This window comes from Solea senegalensis, linkage group LG15, assembly GCF_019176455.1.
Source record: "Solea senegalensis isolate Sse05_10M linkage group LG15, IFAPA_SoseM_1, whole genome shotgun sequence".
Lineage (NCBI taxonomy): Eukaryota > Metazoa > Chordata > Actinopteri > Pleuronectiformes > Soleidae > Solea > Solea senegalensis.
The window spans coordinates 19,213,212-19,233,222 of NC_058035.1; the positions used below are offsets into that span (position 1 = coordinate 19,213,212).

At 40.0% G+C, this 20,011-nt stretch overlaps 1 protein-coding gene across 1 annotated transcript in view; it reads right to left on the reverse strand.

Annotated features, from left to right (window-relative positions):
* Positions 1-20,011, reverse strand: part of znf804a (zinc finger protein 804A) — a 66,117-nt gene that overhangs the window by 10,991 nt on the left and 35,115 nt on the right. Inside the window, exon 2 of the mRNA XM_044046324.1 lies at positions 3,434-3,538. Within this exon, the coding sequence (XP_043902259.1) occupies positions 3,434-3,538 (105 nt within the window). The remainder of the gene's footprint in view (positions 1-3,433; positions 3,539-20,011) is intronic.

The window sequence follows — 20,011 nt, forward strand, 5'->3', positions numbered from 1 at the left end:
GAATAAGACAGTGAAACAAGGCTTATGGGAACCACCGTAAACGAGGATGATATCAGTTTCCTTTCATCATTCGTACCGGCGATCAGTTTTAACGTCAAAATGACAAGTTTGAATGACAGAGTGGGAATGAAAGAGTCTCCCTCCTCCATATGACACGTCAGTGATCCATCAAAATCATTTAGAACAACAACATGCGTAGTGTTGCTTTATTTTATAAATGTCTTTATCTGCTGAAGTCCATAGCTACACAAAGACTTCTGGTCTTAGTTGTAGTTTTAAGAGTTTTAAGTGATTTTAAGCTCAACATCTTTGGTTCCAAAGCCATTTTCCAAACACGAGCCGTGGAGTCAGTTACTGTATGTTTCTGCCGGTCGCCGTCCGTTTTGCATGCATCTGTGTTTTATCACCGTTCACCAGCACATACTCTCACAGCAGTATGGACTGGTGACGTTGGACTCATTCAGTTCCAAAAGCAAATGTGGCTGACAGTGAACCAGATAGTTGATAGCACTATGTGTGTGTGTGGAGAACGGCACCATCAGAACATCTATTTCCTGCTTCAAACAATACACCCTAAATGCTTTGCGCCGTCAAGTAAAGAGATATTGAGAGATATTACATCTCTTTCATCGCTTTCAAGTGAACAAATGATAATTGCAGCGAACGCTTTCCTCTCAGCACCTATAATTTTGCAAGAGACCCAAACAGCTGCAAGTTCTCTCGCTCGCCCTCCTCCATTTATGTTCCTCTCTGGATTAACAAATGTTTAGATTTTAGACTGAAACGAGAAGAGAGGATTTGTTTGTTTTTTTAAACTGGGCAGCCTATAGACAAGCGGAAACAGAACTTGGCCATGTGGCCAGTGTGTTGCCAGTTCGAGTCCCTGCCAGGTCAAGGGATAGGAGGTACCCAATCCCCATTGCTCATTGACACTCTAAATCAGGGGTCTCAAACTCCAATGATCTGGGGGCCAGTGAGCATCTAGTCTGGTCAAAAGGCTTGACTAAATTATATCATGATATGGCAGTGATGATATTCATGACAATATTTCACAGAATTTCAAAATAAGGGAAAAAAATGGGTTTGTTTTGAAATGGAACAATACATAGTTCACCATAAAATGATATGTTGATTAGGCAAAATGATTCTTTAAATAACAAAAACACACAAATAATTCCAATATCCAGTGGTGGGCCGCATGGAATTGACTGGGGAGCCGCATTTGGCCCACAGGCCGCAAGTTTGAGACCTCTGTTCTAAATTAACCCCAGCAACAGGGGAACCACATCAGGAAGAACTAATCTCTGCCAAATCAAGTAGTTTATTTTTTAACTCAATGTTTGCTTCAAATAAAAATAGTAAGAGATATAAAATATGTATGTATATCTATACATATATATCTATATATAGAGACATATATATATAGATATATAGATATCTATATATATATATAATAATTTGATGCATAATCTATGAATTCAGAGTTTGACGGCTAAAGCAAGAGAGAAATATTTCAATTTGAGAAATCCAGTAATGTCGTCATGACGCTTAATCACATTGATACAAAAATCATAAAAATCCAAAACTGCCTAAAGGAAATTGATTTCATTTGCAGCAAACCCAGAGTGAAAGAGATGATTTTATAAGCTGTCCCCTTCACCTCATTTGGCTCACGCTCCAAATAATATGACAAAATATCTTTGTATATGAGGCTTCCTTGTGGTCTATATTTAACAAATTCAAATTAAAAGTAATTATGCCATCAAAGCTCAATCAAAGATTTTAGATTACTTACAACCACATTACATCCTTTCTATCACTATCAAATTAGCCCATCATTGAAGGGCATTACTCCAGATACGGCAGGGATCGTTCACACGCTGTTTTGACCAAACGCTTGAAGAAAAGAAGCCAGTGTTGTTTTAAACCGAGGCACTTGTGGGGTTTTGCTTTTGTCTCATCCAGTTGTTAAGTAACCAAAACCTTGGGGGTCTGAGATGACTGACTTTGCTGCAGCTTTACTGAATTAATTCATGCATTAAATTAAAAAATCAAAACAAAGACAATAGATTAACGCTTTTCCCCTCAACCCAGTGTGTGTAGTCTGTCTGTGCATGTGTGGACACACAAAAAAGAAAAAAAAAAAAACTTCAGGAGGTTCAGAGTTTATCTCATAGTCGATAAAGACCAGTTTGACCCTTGTTTGGCCCAACTATCACTTACTGGTACCTGAAAAAATGGTACCGGCATCACCGTGTACTTTAAATCCACCGATATGGAGCAATATGTCACTGAACCTGACAGACTGAATAAGATATCTGATCCTTACAATAACCCCAGTATGGAAACAGGACATTATTCCAGACCTGCAGCATAACACAACTTCACCTTTCGGAAAAACTTTCCCTCAGATATGTAGATATGTAAGATATGTAAGATAATTAGTGCTGGAGTTGGCATCCAGATTCACAGCTCGGCAGTTTAGGGAGGAACTTGAAGGAAAATGAACTCCCAACAATCGTGCCCCTAACCTTGTCAAATTAAATGAAGGTTTTATTGATGTCAGAGTATGTCTCAAAGTAGAGTGAGACTACTTAAGACCCTTAAGTTTACCCTTAACTGCCAAATCTGAATGTAACGACAGTAGCTGATATGACGTGATCACTGTACTGGAGGAATCCGTTGTCTGTGGTTCCTATCTCGTATAAAGTACTTGAAAACAATACTTGAGTATCTTACCAGAAAATTACTTTGGTAGAAGCCACCTTTTAGAATATTACTTATTAATATTAAGTAAATGTCTTAAAGTACCTGACATTTACTGTACTTAAGAGCTGTGAATCTGGATGCCAGTGCTGTTACAAAGAAGCGCTAATTCACTTACATATCTTGTTTATTTTACATGATTTTATTGCGATGTGATTGCATTAGAATAGAGTATGAGGGTGTGTTTTAAGGCCACTTGGAGCCGAAATCACTGGCTAACAGCTGGTGCCGCTAAAAACAACTAGCGACAACTCAACTTTTATTTTGTAGTAACGAGTGACAAAGATGGTTAAGGGAAATGTAGTGTAGTAAAAGAAAAAGTTGACATGTAAATAGCGAAGTAAAGTACAGATATGTGAAAATTCGACTTTTCACATGTCTGTTACTCTACTGTAACACAGTATTTGTACTTTGTTACATTACAACACTGCCTATCACTCACTTCTTCTACACTTTGGCGATCCTGGAAACCTTGAACCACTCCATTCTAAGATGTTGTGCATTTTGCAGTCCTTCAGTATTAGTCATCAGCTGAGATCCTATGTTTGTGTGTCTTTGTGTGTTTGTTTGTGCTGCGTAAGAGAAACCAGAGTGTGTGACATTGGCCAGGTGTGTGTTACACGGTGATCCAGACGACCGGGTGTCCTGTCAAGGTGGCGTGACTCACCTGCTTGTGGTGGTGGTCGTAGGAGTTGATGTGGTTGTCAAACTGCTGGTGTCTCACGTACTGCTTATTGCACAGCTCGCAGTAGAAACTGGAGTCTCCTTCCTCCTAGATGGAGAGAGATGGAGAGAAAGGAAGGAAGTGAATGAGAGAGAAATCTTACACGCTGCACTGTGCGTCATCGATGCCTCTTTGATTTGTCGACGCTCTTCATTCTCAGTTTGGGATTTTTGTCTTAGAAGAGCGGCACAAGTTATTTTAAGACACATGACCATAAACATCCAGAATAAGAAATAATGATCATTGCATGAAATAATGAAAGACAATCTCCAGGTAATAGAAAGTGAAGAGAACAACTAGAAGCGCTTAAAAGCTAAGATAGTGATTAGGCTCCAAAAACTCGTCCGATTAAAGTAGAGTTGTTTCAAAGCTCAAACTTTTATTGACATAAACCTCAAGAACCACAAAACATAGCATTGTATTACATTTTCTATACTCAGCGAACGTTGTAGTCACTTGTATTTTTAGAAAGAGGCTACTTTAGACCTCCGTGTTTGCCGCCATATTCCAGGATGAAACACTGTTGTAAAACTGTTAGCCGTTACTATTATGGGTTTGTGTCCCCGTGATTCATTCCCACAACCTTTGTAAGTTAAGTCCCTTCATCATAAAAGTCCTCAAGCATAATAAAGTGCTACATTTCCTCATAAAACTAAACCAATCAAAGACAAAAGATGATCACCTTCACGTATTTGTTGATCGTTAAAGGAAGTTGTACTGTAAAGTGGTGACTTACAGATTCATGGGGCTGATGCTGATGTAAATACCAGGTTATCAGCTACAGGCCATACTGTATTACTGTCATCTTATAGTTGCATATTTTACAGAGACAAAGTAATTGTGAAATAATTGTGAGCTTGATTAACATTTACAGAGTTGCTAATTATCCTTTAGAGAAAAGTACCTGCCTGTTATATCTTGTTTGCATAATTATTATTCATGACTCAGGTCATTAAAACCTAATTAAAAACAGTGTGTAGGTGTTAGTAGTGATACGCAGTCATAACCAGTATACTTTGTAAAGTATACATATATGGTGTAATTAACTGTACTGTGTACATCTGTGTGTGTTTGACGAATTCCTGAACTTGTGGGGACCAAGTTCTGTTTTGACGGTCGTTTTATTTTGACATGCTGTCCTAATTTATTACATTTTGAGGTGAAAACATATTTTAAGGTTATATTAAAGTTAGGTTTAGGCTTACATGTAGGTTATTGGTCACGGAAGAAGGAGTTAAAGTCAGTATGTGTGCAGGCAATGATTTATGATTGTAAGGAAACAAAACTTCCTTTTGATGTCATGGAGATCTGTGTGTGTCTGCGTGTGTGTGTGTGTTTGTCATGTGGAGTGATGCTGTCTCTGTTGCTTCCGATGGCTAATGGGACATTCAATCAAAACTATTGATCAGCAATCTGAGTGTCTGAACGCACACACACACACACACACATTTCAGTCATAGCTTTTAATACAGCGGTGTGTCTTTAGCCCACACTCACTGACATTTACAGATGGAATAATGTCGGATTTTACTTGCTTCTTCACACACACACACACACACACATGCGCGCACACACACACCATCTCCATTAATGGAAGATTGATTTATCTTTAAAAGTAGAGAACATTCAATCTGTGACATGACCTTGAATGGAGGCCTGTGTGTGTGTGTGTGTGTGTGTGTGTGTGTGAGAGAGAGAGAGAGAAAGTCTGTGTGTGTGTGTCTCCACATGCACTTAACACTTTAAAACTTAGTTGGAAGAATCCAACTTTTTTTTCTCTCTCTAAAAATTACTGTCGAGAATATTTTCGAGCTCTGCAGCTTTTAGGTGAAGGATGGAGTGAAGGGGAGGGGCTGTGAAAGGGAAAGACAAACAGTGAGTGAGTGAGACAGACAGACAGACTGAAATGTGACAGATGGAGACTAATAGAACGACAGTGACAAAAACAGAGGGGAAACAGAGGCGACCTCATTTAAGCTCTCATGGTCCTGCATTGTCCGCCATCCTCGGCCATTACCAGGGTATTTTCCTCCTTTGGTCAGCATTATCTCATCAGAGAAGTGATTACTGCTGCTCCCGTGATTCCATTAAGTAACTTATTTATGTTACATTATTCTATTACAGAACAAAACATTACATTTGCATTATTTAATCAAAGACGGCATTGGTTTGCATTATGTCATTAAAGATGTCGTTGGGTTGCATTAGCCCTCTGAAGATGGCTTTCCATGTCCATTACACATGGCGCGCTGGATGACTCGGGAATTGCTTTTCAGTAAAGTCAAATTAAAACACACAACAATTTACATAACTGCGTGGCAAACAGAATAGATCTATTGTTTGTTTTGTCGTCGTATTAAAATCTTATTCCTGTTTTTAAGCGGAGGGAAAGTTTTGCGGAAAGTGCCTGACCCGCACACTGACTTACATTTTCAAAACCTGCAGATGAAACTCTTAGATGCACAAAAACAACTTCCTCCAAGCTCAGTTGTTACTATCATATTTAATATGAGACCAACAAAACAAAGGGTACAAGATGCTATATATAGGGTAAAAGACTAAAAGGGTGAAATACTATAATAAAAAGGGGCATAAAACATCAAATAATCTACATTTCAAGCAATTCCACTCCCTCAGTCGACTTGAAATGTATTACTTTTGCTGAAACAAAGCTGTCGGCTGTAACTAATTTGATTTTGATGTTTTATAAGTGCCTTGAGAAGAGAAGTCTGAAGTGTGAAGATTTGTGAAGTGAAGCTCCTCTCGCTGAGCTTGTCCTGTAAATGACGGATCTCTTTTGCTCTGTCTCCCTCAGGGTTATGCTCTTTCTCCCACTTCTCCCTGCACTAATGACTAATGACGGTCAGTATGTAGATGGGCATTATATCAAGTTTTAAGGGTCAAGGTAGGTCATTTTTAATCTTTTGCCAAAGAGAGAAAATGGCCACGGCCAATACATTGATCATTCTTCATCTTCATCTCTGTGCTCATTCATCACTGTGTTGCTTTAAAAACTAATGACAAGGGCAGAGCCCTTTTTATATCGTATACTGTATGTAAAATGCAAGAAAACCTAATGTTGGACAAATGCAGTATCTTGTTCTTGACTTGTATGCAGGATGTATACATCTTCTCAGGTTTACCTTAACCATAGGTACCAAGACCATGACTCGTTGGGATCCATGTTTGATACCAGTAATAATGTCCTTTTTGTGATTAAATTGCAGTGTTTTTATTCAGTATATTCTCTTGCTACCTCTAGCTAGAAGGTTACATTTCTGTTGTACAATCTTCTACAATCGTTTAACCCCGCCCCATGGTCCAGCCCCTCATCCCCCTAGCAACAACACATCATATGATCGGTCAGATACCATCGTGTAGTCTGTCAGTCCAGCCCGTTCTCATTCAGAGAAGCAGCATATACTGTCACTGTCATACACACTAGGTGTCCATCTGCATCTGAAAGACGCTCACATCAGAGTGTGATGTCCACTAATGGCCATTTTCCACTATGGTCCCAGCTCTCCACACCACTCCACAGTATAGGTTTGTTTTCCACTACAAACCTGGCGTGGGCGGAGTCATCACTGCATGGCTGCATGAAACGGTCGTGACTTTGTTTTACACGCGACACACACACACACACACACAAACGAGTGACTAGTGACTTGTAAAGCAGTAGTTAGAATCAGTTAATTAATCAGTTAAATAATTTGTTCAGTACTTCGTCCATGACTGGAGCACAGACTCCGTCTGACGCTGGACTGAAATACAGCAGCAGGGTGAGCAGTGCTGTCGCTAAACACACCAGACTCCTCTGTTAAATATTGAGATTTTAGACATTTTCCTGGTAATTGTTGGAGATTAACCCACGTTTTTAGGATTGTTCAGTCTTAGTACCTGGGCGTGGCGTGGCGTGGCATGGTGTGCCGAGCCAATGTAAACATGCCATAAGCCTAACCTGGATTTTTATCCTAACCCTAACCATAGTCCTGTCCTAGCCCCAAAACCCTAACTTCAATCTCTGATGTTTATTTGACCCCTTCTCTGCTCTGGGTGTCTAAAAGTGCTGCCAGTGGCAGTGGGTTTACATTGGAGCGTCTTTCACACGCAGAACAATACCTTGTGCATCTGTTGAGGCAACACTTTGACAGAGCTGGACTGTATACGACGCTCTGGGATGAGAATGTGTTGGTTGGTCACGACACTGTGAAGTCTGACCTACGTATTACAGTCGGCTGGCTCTGGTCTCAGTCTGTGACTGTTTATTACATGCAATAACTGAGTGGATATGTATGTAAAACGGTACATAATCCGAGCTATAATAGCACTGCAACAAGATTTTTCATCCATCAACGTAAGAAAAATTAATGGAATTTGAATTGAAAATCACAAGTGGATTAAGTTCTGCTCGGGTCTGGGTCCCAGGCCAAGATTTCAAATGATGTATGAGTCCAAGTTAGGGATGGACATGAATATTAGATTATCCGATTATTAGTTTGATTAAAAAGTTGATCAGGTTTATGTTTTCAATCATTTTTAAACCTGAAGAGAAGAATTTTCTCTCCAAATCCTCAAGGTCAAGCTCAGGTCAACGTGACGTTCACATTAAAACACACCAGGATGTCTCCATAACAGCAGAGTTTCAGAGCTGCAGTCTCAGTGGTAGCGTGCATGTGTGCAAACACTGATGTTTTACCCTGGTTGCCATGTTAAGGATATTCAGGTTAGCTACGTTTACCCAAATAACTAAGAGACAGGACAGAGAATCACGACAAATACTCCCTGACTCACTGAAATAAAATAAGTGTTGCTCCAGATGAATGGTAGAAGAAACACTCTGTTTGTCACGCTGTTTATATAAATGAGTATATAGCGTGTGACATTTTAGCAGGAGGACCTTGTGGTCCTGTCAGTGTGTGTTATAGTTTTGATCATAGTTGTATCCAAGAAATTGGCTTTAAGAAAGTCCAACAACAGAGTGTATCAGTGAGACGTCGTAAAGAAAGTCACTGCCGTTTATCTGGAAACACTGACTCAGCCTTTGAGAAGCTTTTGGTGAGGAAAGCTGATGCGTCATTCAAGAGAAAAGGAATATGATATTAGCCGTTTTTTGTTCCCCAGTGCAATTTAATTGCTTAATATGCAGCCAAAACAATGTAGCTTATACCTGCATAAGAACGTCATATTCTCCACTAATAACCAACTTTTTATAGGACTATATGGAGCTGTTGACTCAAGAGTTATTCATTTATTTATTTATTCATATATATGTGCTTGTGGTAATTTTCTGTGCGTTTTATTGTATTATTGTCTGTTTTTCATCATGTGTCCTCTCTAGAAGCAAACAAGAAAACTAGTCCTTCTGGGACAATAAAGGTTAAATTAAAAGGGAAATGAAGTGAAACGAAAGTGTGCGTGCGTATATATGTGGGCAAATAATATTTCCATCCATCCATCTTCTACCGCTTTACCCTCCACATGAGGGTCGCAGGGGGGCGCTGGTGCCGATCTAAAGCTGGCGTAGGGCGAACGGCGGGGTTCACCCTGGACAGATGGCCAGTCCGTCACAGAGCCACATTTAGAGACAAACAACCATCCACTCTCACACTCATGGTTTTGAGTATATAAATCTCAGTGTGTATATGAACACATGCATATGGTTGCTCAGGTTTAGTGGCACTCACCCTTCATACAATCAGAAGAAGTGCATTTCTGTAATTGGAAGAAGTAAAAGTGATTGACCTGCAGCCCTACAGCTCCTTAAATGCACCACTCCTCTGACATGAAAGGAACTATTGTATATTATATAACATTATGTTATATTATATTATAGTATTATTATATTATATTATATTATATTATATTATATTATATTATATTATATTATATTATATTATATTATATCATATTATATTATATTATATTAGTGGCCTGTTCCAGTCTTCTAGGGGGAAATTAATTTGCTGGGAGTCCATCCAGACACTTGGTCATAGCAGACCAGCAAAAAAAACAAAACAGACCACACTGTTTCCTCATATTGCATTTTAAAAACATTTACTGACCTGTGAATTACAGCAGATTTTTTCCCCCAACGTTAATGTAAACTTTTGAGATAAACATATATATATATATATATATATATATATATACACAATGGGTAACCAATAATATTGTATATTGCCCTTTCTTTTGTTGTTTCAAAAGGGTTTTGCCCTTTACCGTTGATTTGATTTTTGATATTAAGATCACGATTCAGTTCGATTTGATTCTCTTTTAGCACAGATGTCGCAGGTCTGTCTACATGGTATCATGAGTGATACAATGTCCATCATTTGTTTGCAATGTACCACTTATTGTCAAATTCAAATCATTTATTAACAATATGAAGGTAATAAATGGTTAATAAATGACTATTGTTCTCTGTTTAAGAAATATCACTTGATCAGGCCCATTCTAACATTCCACACTACAAAATAAGTCAATAAAGTATGTATGATTCGTGCTGACATCGTATCGGATCAATATCGGTATCGGCCAATATCGGCTGCAATATCGGTATCGTATCGGAGGTGAAAAAGTTGTATCGGGACATCCCTACTTCAAAACGTTTCCACGCCGATGATTTCAGAGAAGTGGAAGGGGGTTTGAGTTCAGTCGATGTGCCGCCCCAAATCAGCAGTTGCCATGGTTACTATTAGTTGCCAGCCGCAAATGTCTCTCGTTCATATAGCGGTTGTGTTTTTGTGGGTTGTGCATCAACAGCAATTACAGCAACATAATTAAGATGCACAAAGGTCACGGTATTTCAGCATTACTCCAATTTGATGACCTTGAAAGGTTCAGGTTTCATCTTTGCAAAGAGATATAACTCTACTTTCAATCCTTTGACTGGTAAAAAGGAGAAAAGAATTGAGAACATGCTAATTCCGTGATTAAAAGAAAATCAAATAATATAAAGGTGAGCAGTGCAAGAAATGATTAGTCATTTTACAGCTATATAAAAAAAAAAGCACTTTAATGACCAAACTTGACATTTGAAACCTTCCATGATGTAATAACATAACAAACCTGGCAACCACATTCATGTTAATGACCAAACATCAAGCATTATTCCATATATGTGATTCCTCACCGACATGGAACACACATTGTTTTTCTGAAACTATTAATTGACAGAGGCTTTGGTGATAGTATTGTGATATTAATAAGAGCTTTATAAAACACAGGGAATTCTTAAAGACAAGCAGGACGAGGTACATTCAACCTGATTTTGATCAGGTTTTATTCACCTCTGAATTATAGTAATAAAGTTGTCACATGTCACTATTGGTAAGTTAGCTAAAACACTTTCTTGTTCACTGAACTGATGGAGCTGCTATTTCTTTGGGTTCGCCTAAAACAACTTCCCTGTCTGTGTGCACAGGAGACCATGTGGATTACTTCACATTTTCTTAACATGTTGTCAGAGTTAAAGCTGTTGGCAGAGCCATGCGCTGAGGGACTGTAACACAGAGACTCTGAGGCTCAGGCTTACAGTATATGCTCCTGACACAGCAGCAGCAGCAGCAGCAGCAGCAGCAGCTCCTGCTGGGCCGATGAATGCTGAGCAGCCTGCAGCTCACTGGATCTGATCTGTGCTCCAGCTGCCCACAGTGCAGCAGTGAGGTTTTTATTCTGGGCTCCATATTGCTTTGTTCAAAGAAATAACCAATGATATAGAGCAGGATTTTTAAACTAACAAACGTTACATTCAAACCATTATCAATTAAGGTCATATGGCACAAAAATATTAAACAATCTTTTTCTTTGCCATTTTCAAAAAGTTCCCCCCTAGAGACAGCGTCGTTTCAGGAAATGTCTCCGTCCATACGGAGGGACAGGGTCCCCCTGAAACGACTCAAAATGCTGTAGTTGTGCTGTAACATTACACCAAAAAACAGAGAAGAAGACGCTGATATAATAACAGAAACAGAGACAGAATAAACGCAGCCAGAGTAATGAAAGGAAAAATAATGTCTGTGTGTTTACATTGCGTGCCGTTTCTGTATTCATATTAAGAGACTTTACGGTCCCCCGGTGACGTTTTTTCTTTTTAAAACTAGCGACTAGCGACAAATCTACCGACTTTCTGTCAAAAATACTTTACGAGAAGAAAATCCACCATTCTGCCGCACGAGTGAGATCCATCTAACCGTATTTACTGTGAGCGGAGAGTTGGACACACAGAGTCACAGAAGAGCTGTGGATGTTTAGTGCAGCAGACTTCATGGAACCATCACTGATCTGTTTTGTTTATTCAAGTAAACATAGGCTTTATTTTAGGATTCAACACTTTTTTTACCCCGGTGTGAGAAAGACAGGACGTGTTCTAGTGATATCCAGTGTCTTTTCAGACCGACTTTAGTTACTTTTCATCGACAGTAGTTGGTAAAACTGTCAAACAATCTCCAAACACATGACAATGAATGACAGCGCAAGAGAGAGCTGGAAATATGACGTCATCAATTACCTATAGACCTATAGAGATTTTCCCACTCTGGGATTTGCACTGCACACAGGAAGTGATTTGTTTTATGTCTAGACAGACAGATGCAACAGCAACCCCGGGCTAGTAAAGTGAGCCGGTAGCAAACAGGTGTGAGTGTGATTGAAAACATTGACCACTGTCAAATAATGATAAACAAAAGCCCTCAGTCAGGTCTGATAGTATTGCTTGATGATGGACGCAGCATGCAAATGATGTTACACTGTTTCTGATTGTGGAGATCAAACTTACACACTGCAGCTTTAAAATGAATGAAAGAAGAAAAAAGTGGCCAAACAGGTAAAGTTCAGTCCTACAGGCACATGAATGAGTAAACCACTGCAAAACAGTTTAGTGAGAACCCTTAACTGAGACTGTCCTCCTATGAAACGTACATATAGGTCGTATGCAGTGCGACAAGGGTTCGATTCCTAACTATACCGCTCTTTTAATATATTTTTTTTCACTTTTTACTGCCTAACCCTGTCTTTTTTTGCCCTAACCCTAACCTCAGTAACATATTTGAGCGTATTTGAGTTGAAAACTACTAGTGAAAACATACCTTTACGTCGTATTCAGGGGTTGGAAAAAAAAAACGACCCATAGTTACGTTTCAGTGACTGATTGGAAACCTCCTAACTAAGACTAAAACTATATCTCACTTCAGCTCAGTGTAGCCCCCACACCCCCACTGGCCTGTTTTTTTTTTGTGGATTGGCAAGGTCTGTTGAAGCTCTTGTAGGTGTGATATCACAACAATCACCCACAGCGGCTGCATCATTCAGAAAAAGAGAAATACCCACACATTTGGCAGGTGGTGGGTGTCAACAGTGATTTCACACCCATGTACCATTACACACAAGCGTCAAAAATGTAACCTCACTAAGCAACTTGTGCCAGATTTTGGCGCGAGAGTACGAGACAGGAGAGCGAAGGCTGACCGGGGAGAATGTCAATGACAGTTCAGCCATGTTCACTGTCAGTATCATGTGGTTGGCGGTGCAATCGCCGGCTCCTCCAGCGTGCACGACAAAGTGTGTGTGTGAATGACGGTTAACAGAAAGAGACTCTCTTTACAGGCATGTGTGCACGATGTGTGTGACTGTTTTTGTTGTGTAGAGTTGTCGCTGTGGAGGCAGGCGTTGGTGGTGACTCACTGCTCCACCTTCTCTTTGTCTCATCGTTGTCGTTTAAATCGGAGCAGCAGGTTCTGTGGAGTCGTGGTGTTTGTGTTACTATAGCTCAGAGACTGCTCCGTAAAGGACAGGGGAAGGGAAGAGAAAAAAGAAAAAAGGAAAAAGGAAAGACATACTGCATTTCTTCAAGATCTCATATTCATTGAGGTCACTGTACCTCTGAGTCAGTTTGGGCCATGGAAACTGACAACAAGCACAACAATGGAGCGCACACTCACTCATGAGAGAGTAGTTTATTCTGGGATTGGCCTCAAAAGACATTAAGTCCGTGCTTGGCAGTTAACACAGTGAGGGACATCTGGAAGGACCACTCATCTGTGTTGTTATGTTGACCTATTGTGTTATTGTATGAATTCTGTGCCCGCCTTGTCTCTCATGCGCACGTGTCTTCTCTCTTTCTTGACTGCAGCACAGTAGTTCTTTCAAACCCTTTTCCAGGACTATCTCTATTTACCAAGTCCCATATGACCAAGCGACCAGAAAATACCTGTATTTTGTATAATGGAAGAAATCCCTGAATTTTACAGACGTGAAGTTGTGCGTGTGTGTGTGTGTGTGCGACAGCATTGCACTGAAAATATCCTTAAAGCAAAGCTTTTATTGGCGTCACATAACTCCCCGTTTCTCTAAACTGACTCTACCTCGTAAACATCATCAGGCAGCGTTTTAATTAAAAGGGCCGTTTTAATCCTTGTTTACCTACCATATTGTTCTGCTTCTACAGATTTAATGTTTAATGTCCTCTCACTAAAGGAAAAAAAAAACCCAAGTCCTGGTCATGGATGCGTTATGATCGACATGGATCTCACAGTCCAGAGGGACTGTTTGACAAAATACAAATGACACACAACTTTCCCTGTAAAATGTCCGTGTGAGAATACAGCACAAGAAATAAATAATCATTCACAGCGAGCAAGCGGGAGGGTGGGTGTCCTGCACCCTTCGTTCTCATCCCAGATGACACCTCTCTCCACAAGGTTTTTTTTTATTATTTTTATTCCTCTGGTTTCCAAACACATCTGACCCAGAAAATACCCTGCTGCTATCATGTGTGAATTCGAGGTTCATTTCTGTGCTAATGTGAGTATATTGAACTTTTGACTCATAACTGCTCCTTGCTGAAAAAAAAAAAAAAAAAACTCCCCTTGCCTCCAAATGAAATTTGCTATTGTGTTATATTATATTTGATAAGTAGGTGTAACGGCATTCTGCGGCTTGTTATGAAATGTGTTAAAAATCCACACAAGGACACATATTTCATTCTGAAGGTTTGACTCACTCGCACCATTTTAAAAGACCTTGAGTACCTGCAGCTCGGAGCAATGACGCGCACGCCAGCCTTGTAATTAATAACAACCAGTGGATACAAAGACATCCCAACCCAAATAGTGGCAAAACATGTTTGAATAAAAGCTTCAGTGCAAATAAAACATAGATAAATGCTCTTTAATCACTCATTATTCTGATTTTAGACTCTTAGCCTAATGAATACGGAAACAGCCATAACTTTAATTTAATAAAAACATATGGAATCATCTCATTATATGATTAAAACAGTTTTTTTTCCTCACAGCGTATCCTCTACTCATACGTACTCTTACATGTAAAATGTAAATGTGTTTTAATTCTGCGTCGAAGAGCTGCAGTCCAGTGTCAAAGGCTCACAGACAGAACAGATCACACTGAGATCTCTGTTCATTTAGAAGCGACTCATAACTTTCCTGCACATACAAGTGTCATACATACAAGGGGAGTTGTTGCGTGCGTGAACGTGCGCTGAGATCGAACATATGGCAGTGCCTCTGGCTCCCTGATGCAGAATTCGATGCATATTTCACAAGTTGCGTGGCGTAAAGAGGGCGAGGAGGGGCAAGATTTCGAGCGAGACTGCTCTGCAAACAAATGTAAACTGATGCTCCTGACTACCTTTGACAGAAGCACATCCAAAAAGTGCAGCTGATGCAATGCAGGGGACGAGTTCATCTGCAGCGTGTGGACAAACAGTCCACTAACCTTGTTGCTAAAGGTGATTTTTGTGAATGTTTGTTTTCTACTTAGCGAGTCAAACAGTTTGCTGAGCTGTTTTCTTTTTCCCTTCATCCAGACATCACCAATATCTCAGCAGCAAAATCCCATGTATTGCTCATCTGAGCTAAAACAAATGTGAACGTAAGTGAATGTGAAATAGATTCACAATCGTGATTAAGATATGATCCATAGAGTACAGTTAAACAGTTTAACTAACGCTGAGGTGCCGTATAGATAATCTTTTGACATGGTCATTATCAATGATGATCTGAGCCGATCAATAAATCAGCATTTAGAGCGGAGGTTCGCTCCGTGATCATCTGACAACACCGGGCAAAGTGAAGTGTAAATAATTAAACGATACGAGATGAGCCGCGTTGACGTATTTGTATGCAGCAAACCGTTTATCTCCTCTCCGTTACAGTTTCTTTGTTCTGACAAACGTGCTCATATTTGGCCGTTGGGCTGTTTCCTTTTCGTCTGACCTGAACTCGAGGTTTGTCTTCTGGCCGTGGAGGTGACACACAAGTCACATGGAGATAATTGCTGTGTCCGATTGGAGCGCGACGCCGTGTGACACAGCAGACAACAGGGGGCCGGCTGCTGGTAGCTTTCTCTTCTTCTAGTGCTATTTTATTTTGCCTCAACATCCATGGGATATTTACACCAGTCGCAAGAAGCTGACTTGTCGTGGGTGGAGCCAGATTTAGCTCCAGCCTGACCTTGTTTTACGCTGGTAACCCAAGGGAAGGGTGCCAAAGAATGGAACAGTAAGGACTGGTTATTTAGCACTATTCCTAATGAAAAGAAGAAAAATATGTAACATACTGTGCCAAACAGAAGCGCTCTACTCGATGGAGACGTGGCTCCCCTATTCTTTTCCATGTCTTGACAGAGAAATGCCCGACTTAAACATCTCCATGTGCAACTCGCTCGACATGCAAACTTACGCATTCAGTGTCAGACCCTGGGCGAGTTTATTTTTCCGCCTGACAGCACCGACATCATTTCCATTTGGCTTTGCATTTGTTGTCTGACATCACAGAAGTTGTCAAAGTAGGCGAGAGAAGGCAAAAAAAAAAAAAACTCCAGTCATACAAATCATTTTTGGCAGGACATTGCGAGACATAATTTTTTTTTACTTTGACACCCCACACGGGACAAATCGAGCTGCCGTCACGCCACCGCGGCTATTTGTCTGCTGATTTGGGCCGTTATCACTCCTCTGATCCCCATATCTCAGCGCACGCCGTCACATACCATCCGACATCACACGTTTGTGCGAATAAAAAAATGCCGGGAGAGCACATTTTTCAGCGCTGCAGTGAATTAGCTTTCCAGATTTTCCATGAAAGAATTCATGATTTTTAGAAGCCAGTTTGATTTTATTGTCTCATAAATATCTTGTTTTTTTGAATCACAAAAAGTCTGATTTAACACAGCCTGACACTGACAGTCATTCGTATGGAGCCTAAACAAAGCATTAACCCTAACTTTAATCATAACCAGTTAATGCCTAACCATAACCTTAACATAACCACAGATCACATCTTAGCTCTAAACCTAACCAGTAAGACCAGGTTTTGGTCTCCATGAGGACTACTGGTCCTCACAAGGTTTGTGTTTATGTTCAAAAAAAAGGTCCAGTACACACACACACACACACACACACGCATGCACTCGCACACACATGCAAAGAGACTCTCTGTGTCTTGATGGCGAATATTTTATGGCTCATTTGTCTGAGTGTCTGAACAACTGAAAGTGAGAGAGACAGAGAGATAAAAACTAATGATAGGGACAGGAATGATCGGATGAATAATAGAAAGAAAAGATGAGAGAGAGAGGGAAAGAGAGAAGGAATAATAAAAAAAATAGTAGATGAGACAGTGGAGGCGAAGTAATGATGCAGTAATAACATCCCCCTTATTGTCTCTGCGTCTCTTGGTTTCTTCCCCTCTTTGTCTTGCTCTCCTGTCTCTGCTCTTTCCCTCCTCATATCTCTGTCTTTGTCTATTTCTCATCTTTCAAGTCATTTCATCATCAGCTGTGCAGCTGAGATGAGGCCGAGTCAAAAACCGCTCTGAGACTCTTTTTTCACTTGAACTGAGACCACAAAGCACATCTATGTGGTTCACATCCACAGATGGATCGCTTAACAGGCCGACCACAGATGTCACTGGGAAAAGAAAAAGTGTCGTGAAACAAATGCAGAGACGGGAATATGCAAATGGATGACAAACGGGAATCAGAGTGGCCACAGGATTAAACAAAATGGACACAAATAAATGAAAAGTGGATATAAATGGCCGCAAAACAACCACAAGGAGACACACAACCGCAAGCAAATGCAAAATGACCACAGAAAAGATGTAAATTGACTGAAAAGAAAGAAAGGCAAAGTGGTGCAAAACAACAGAGAGCACACAAAGAAATGCAAAATGCAAAATAAATGCTCACAAAAGAGACGCAAAGAGAGACAAACAACGACAAAAAAAACATGCAAAGTGATGAAAATATCCACAAAGATGATGGGATGGACGATATGGCCAAAAAGATATCGCTAAAGGTTTCATAAATATCAGATAATTAAAAATACAATATATGGAAGACACTTTACGTTCATTAAACAGAAGCATTTCACAAATCTGAGGTTAAAAAAAACTTTATGTCACTTTATATATTTTCTTTTGTCATACACACACAATTTGCACTTTCTTATTCAAAGTGAAACTACTGAAGTAAACCAGTTTATTGACTTTCTTGTTTAAATCGTAGAACAGGCACGCAAATGTGCACTAAATGGGCTATTTATTTATTTTCAAGCCCAAAATGAAACCAAATAATTACTATTTAGTATTATCTAAAGATATCTAGTTTTCTTGAAAATGTTAAAAAAAACTATTGGGGCCCAAGATGACAGTAGTCAGAGTGCCTCACAGCAGTTAAAAGAGAGAAAACACAGGTTAAGAAAAGCGGAACAATGACAAAGACGAGTGAGAAAGTGTGTGTCTGGGGGCACAGATTGCCTCCTAATCCTAATCCTTCCGTCTTCACATCAGATCTTTCTCACCTAAGATCCAGACTCTAATTCTTCACTGCGGGACGCCTTTCTTACACCTTCCATTAACATGCAGCTCATAACCACGTGGATCCCAGACAGGAATTATATCATGTTTCACTTTTACATTTCCATTTAATAAGAACTGATGAATACGACGCACACACACACACACACAGAAGTCCACCAGGTGCCCAACTCTCAGCGCTCATTTAAAATCCTCTCCAGGGAGTTCCTCAGGGCTGCACCTTACATTTCTTTACGTCTCAATTAACACCCAGCAGGCATCATCTGCTTCTCATCATCAGAACTTTCTTTTTTTTATTGCCACACTGACCAAATGTGCAGTTTTTTGTTTTTTATAATCGCAGTAAAAAGCAAAGAGCACCAGTTTCTGTGAGGAAGGAAACGGGTCGAGTGTCTGAAGAGAAAGTTCCTTTGATAGGAATGTGACGTCCCCGAATCATGACTCCTTTCTTCTCCAGCGCTCCCTCTTGCCCTCCCCTCTCCTCCTCCTCCTCCTCGCCCGCTCTCTCATTATGCGCCGCTTTAATTAGCCTGTCTGATACGGCGACTGGACTTCAGAGAGACAGCAAGAGAGGGGAAGATAGAGAGATACAGACAGGGACGAGGGAGGAAAGAAACACAGAGATAAAGGAGGAGGTAAAGAGGGTTTTTGATGTCCACTGTGTACTTTGTGGGTTAATTACAGAGGCTTACCCTCCCACTTCCCTTTCACTCTTTTTTCATGTGAAAGAATGGAGGCGTGATGGGCATAGATTTTCTCGCCGTATGAAAACGAGGATGATAAAAGCATGAATAGGTCACGTGACGCGCTGTGGATTGAAAGTTAACATTCGCTGTTCATTTGTACCAGTTTACTCACTTTTCAGTTCCATTATTTACAGACCATTTGTTTTACAGCCGAGATACAAAATGAAACTCCTCCATTGTTGTTCCCGAGCTTTTTCTTTTCTTCATGGGCAACAATAAAAGTCTTTAATTACGACCAAACGTTTCAACGAGAGCTGCAGAAGTTGGTTAATTGGACAGAAAATTACAGTTTTGTAATTAACAACATTTAAGTCCATCTATAGTTTTTTTTGTCCCGCACTTTCTGGTTAATTTTGAAAAAACAAGCAGCCTGATATGTTTGTGTTTAACTCACAGTAAGAGACAATATTATGGGATACATGGCCCACAGTTCTTTCCGCCTAAATGAAAGAAACCAAACAGTCTAATTGACTCTGGATTTTTGACTTAAGGTCATTTTAAACTTTAAGTCAGGGGTGTCAAACATACGGCCCGGGGGCCAGAACCGGCCCGCCAGAGGGCCCAATCCGGCCCACAGGATGAATTTGTTAAAATTTCACACTAATCTAAACGTAATGTCAAATGCTCCAGATACCCGTGACTAAATGTTTGTGCCTTTATAGATCCAGTGTGCTGTGTAAATAGTAAATTTAGGCATGATAGTGTTGAAATTGCACTTATATTTCTCAAGAAACTTCATGTTTTGTAAAAATTATCCTTCAGTAAATGTAAAACAAAGGAGAAAAAACAAAGGGGTTCTTGTTGTTCATAGGTTATTATGCTATTATTTTACTATTTTTACTGGTCTGGCCCCCTTGAGATCAAATTGTGCTGTATGTGGCCCCTGAACAAAAATGAGTCTGACACCCCTGCTTTAAGTCAAACATTCTGTCATT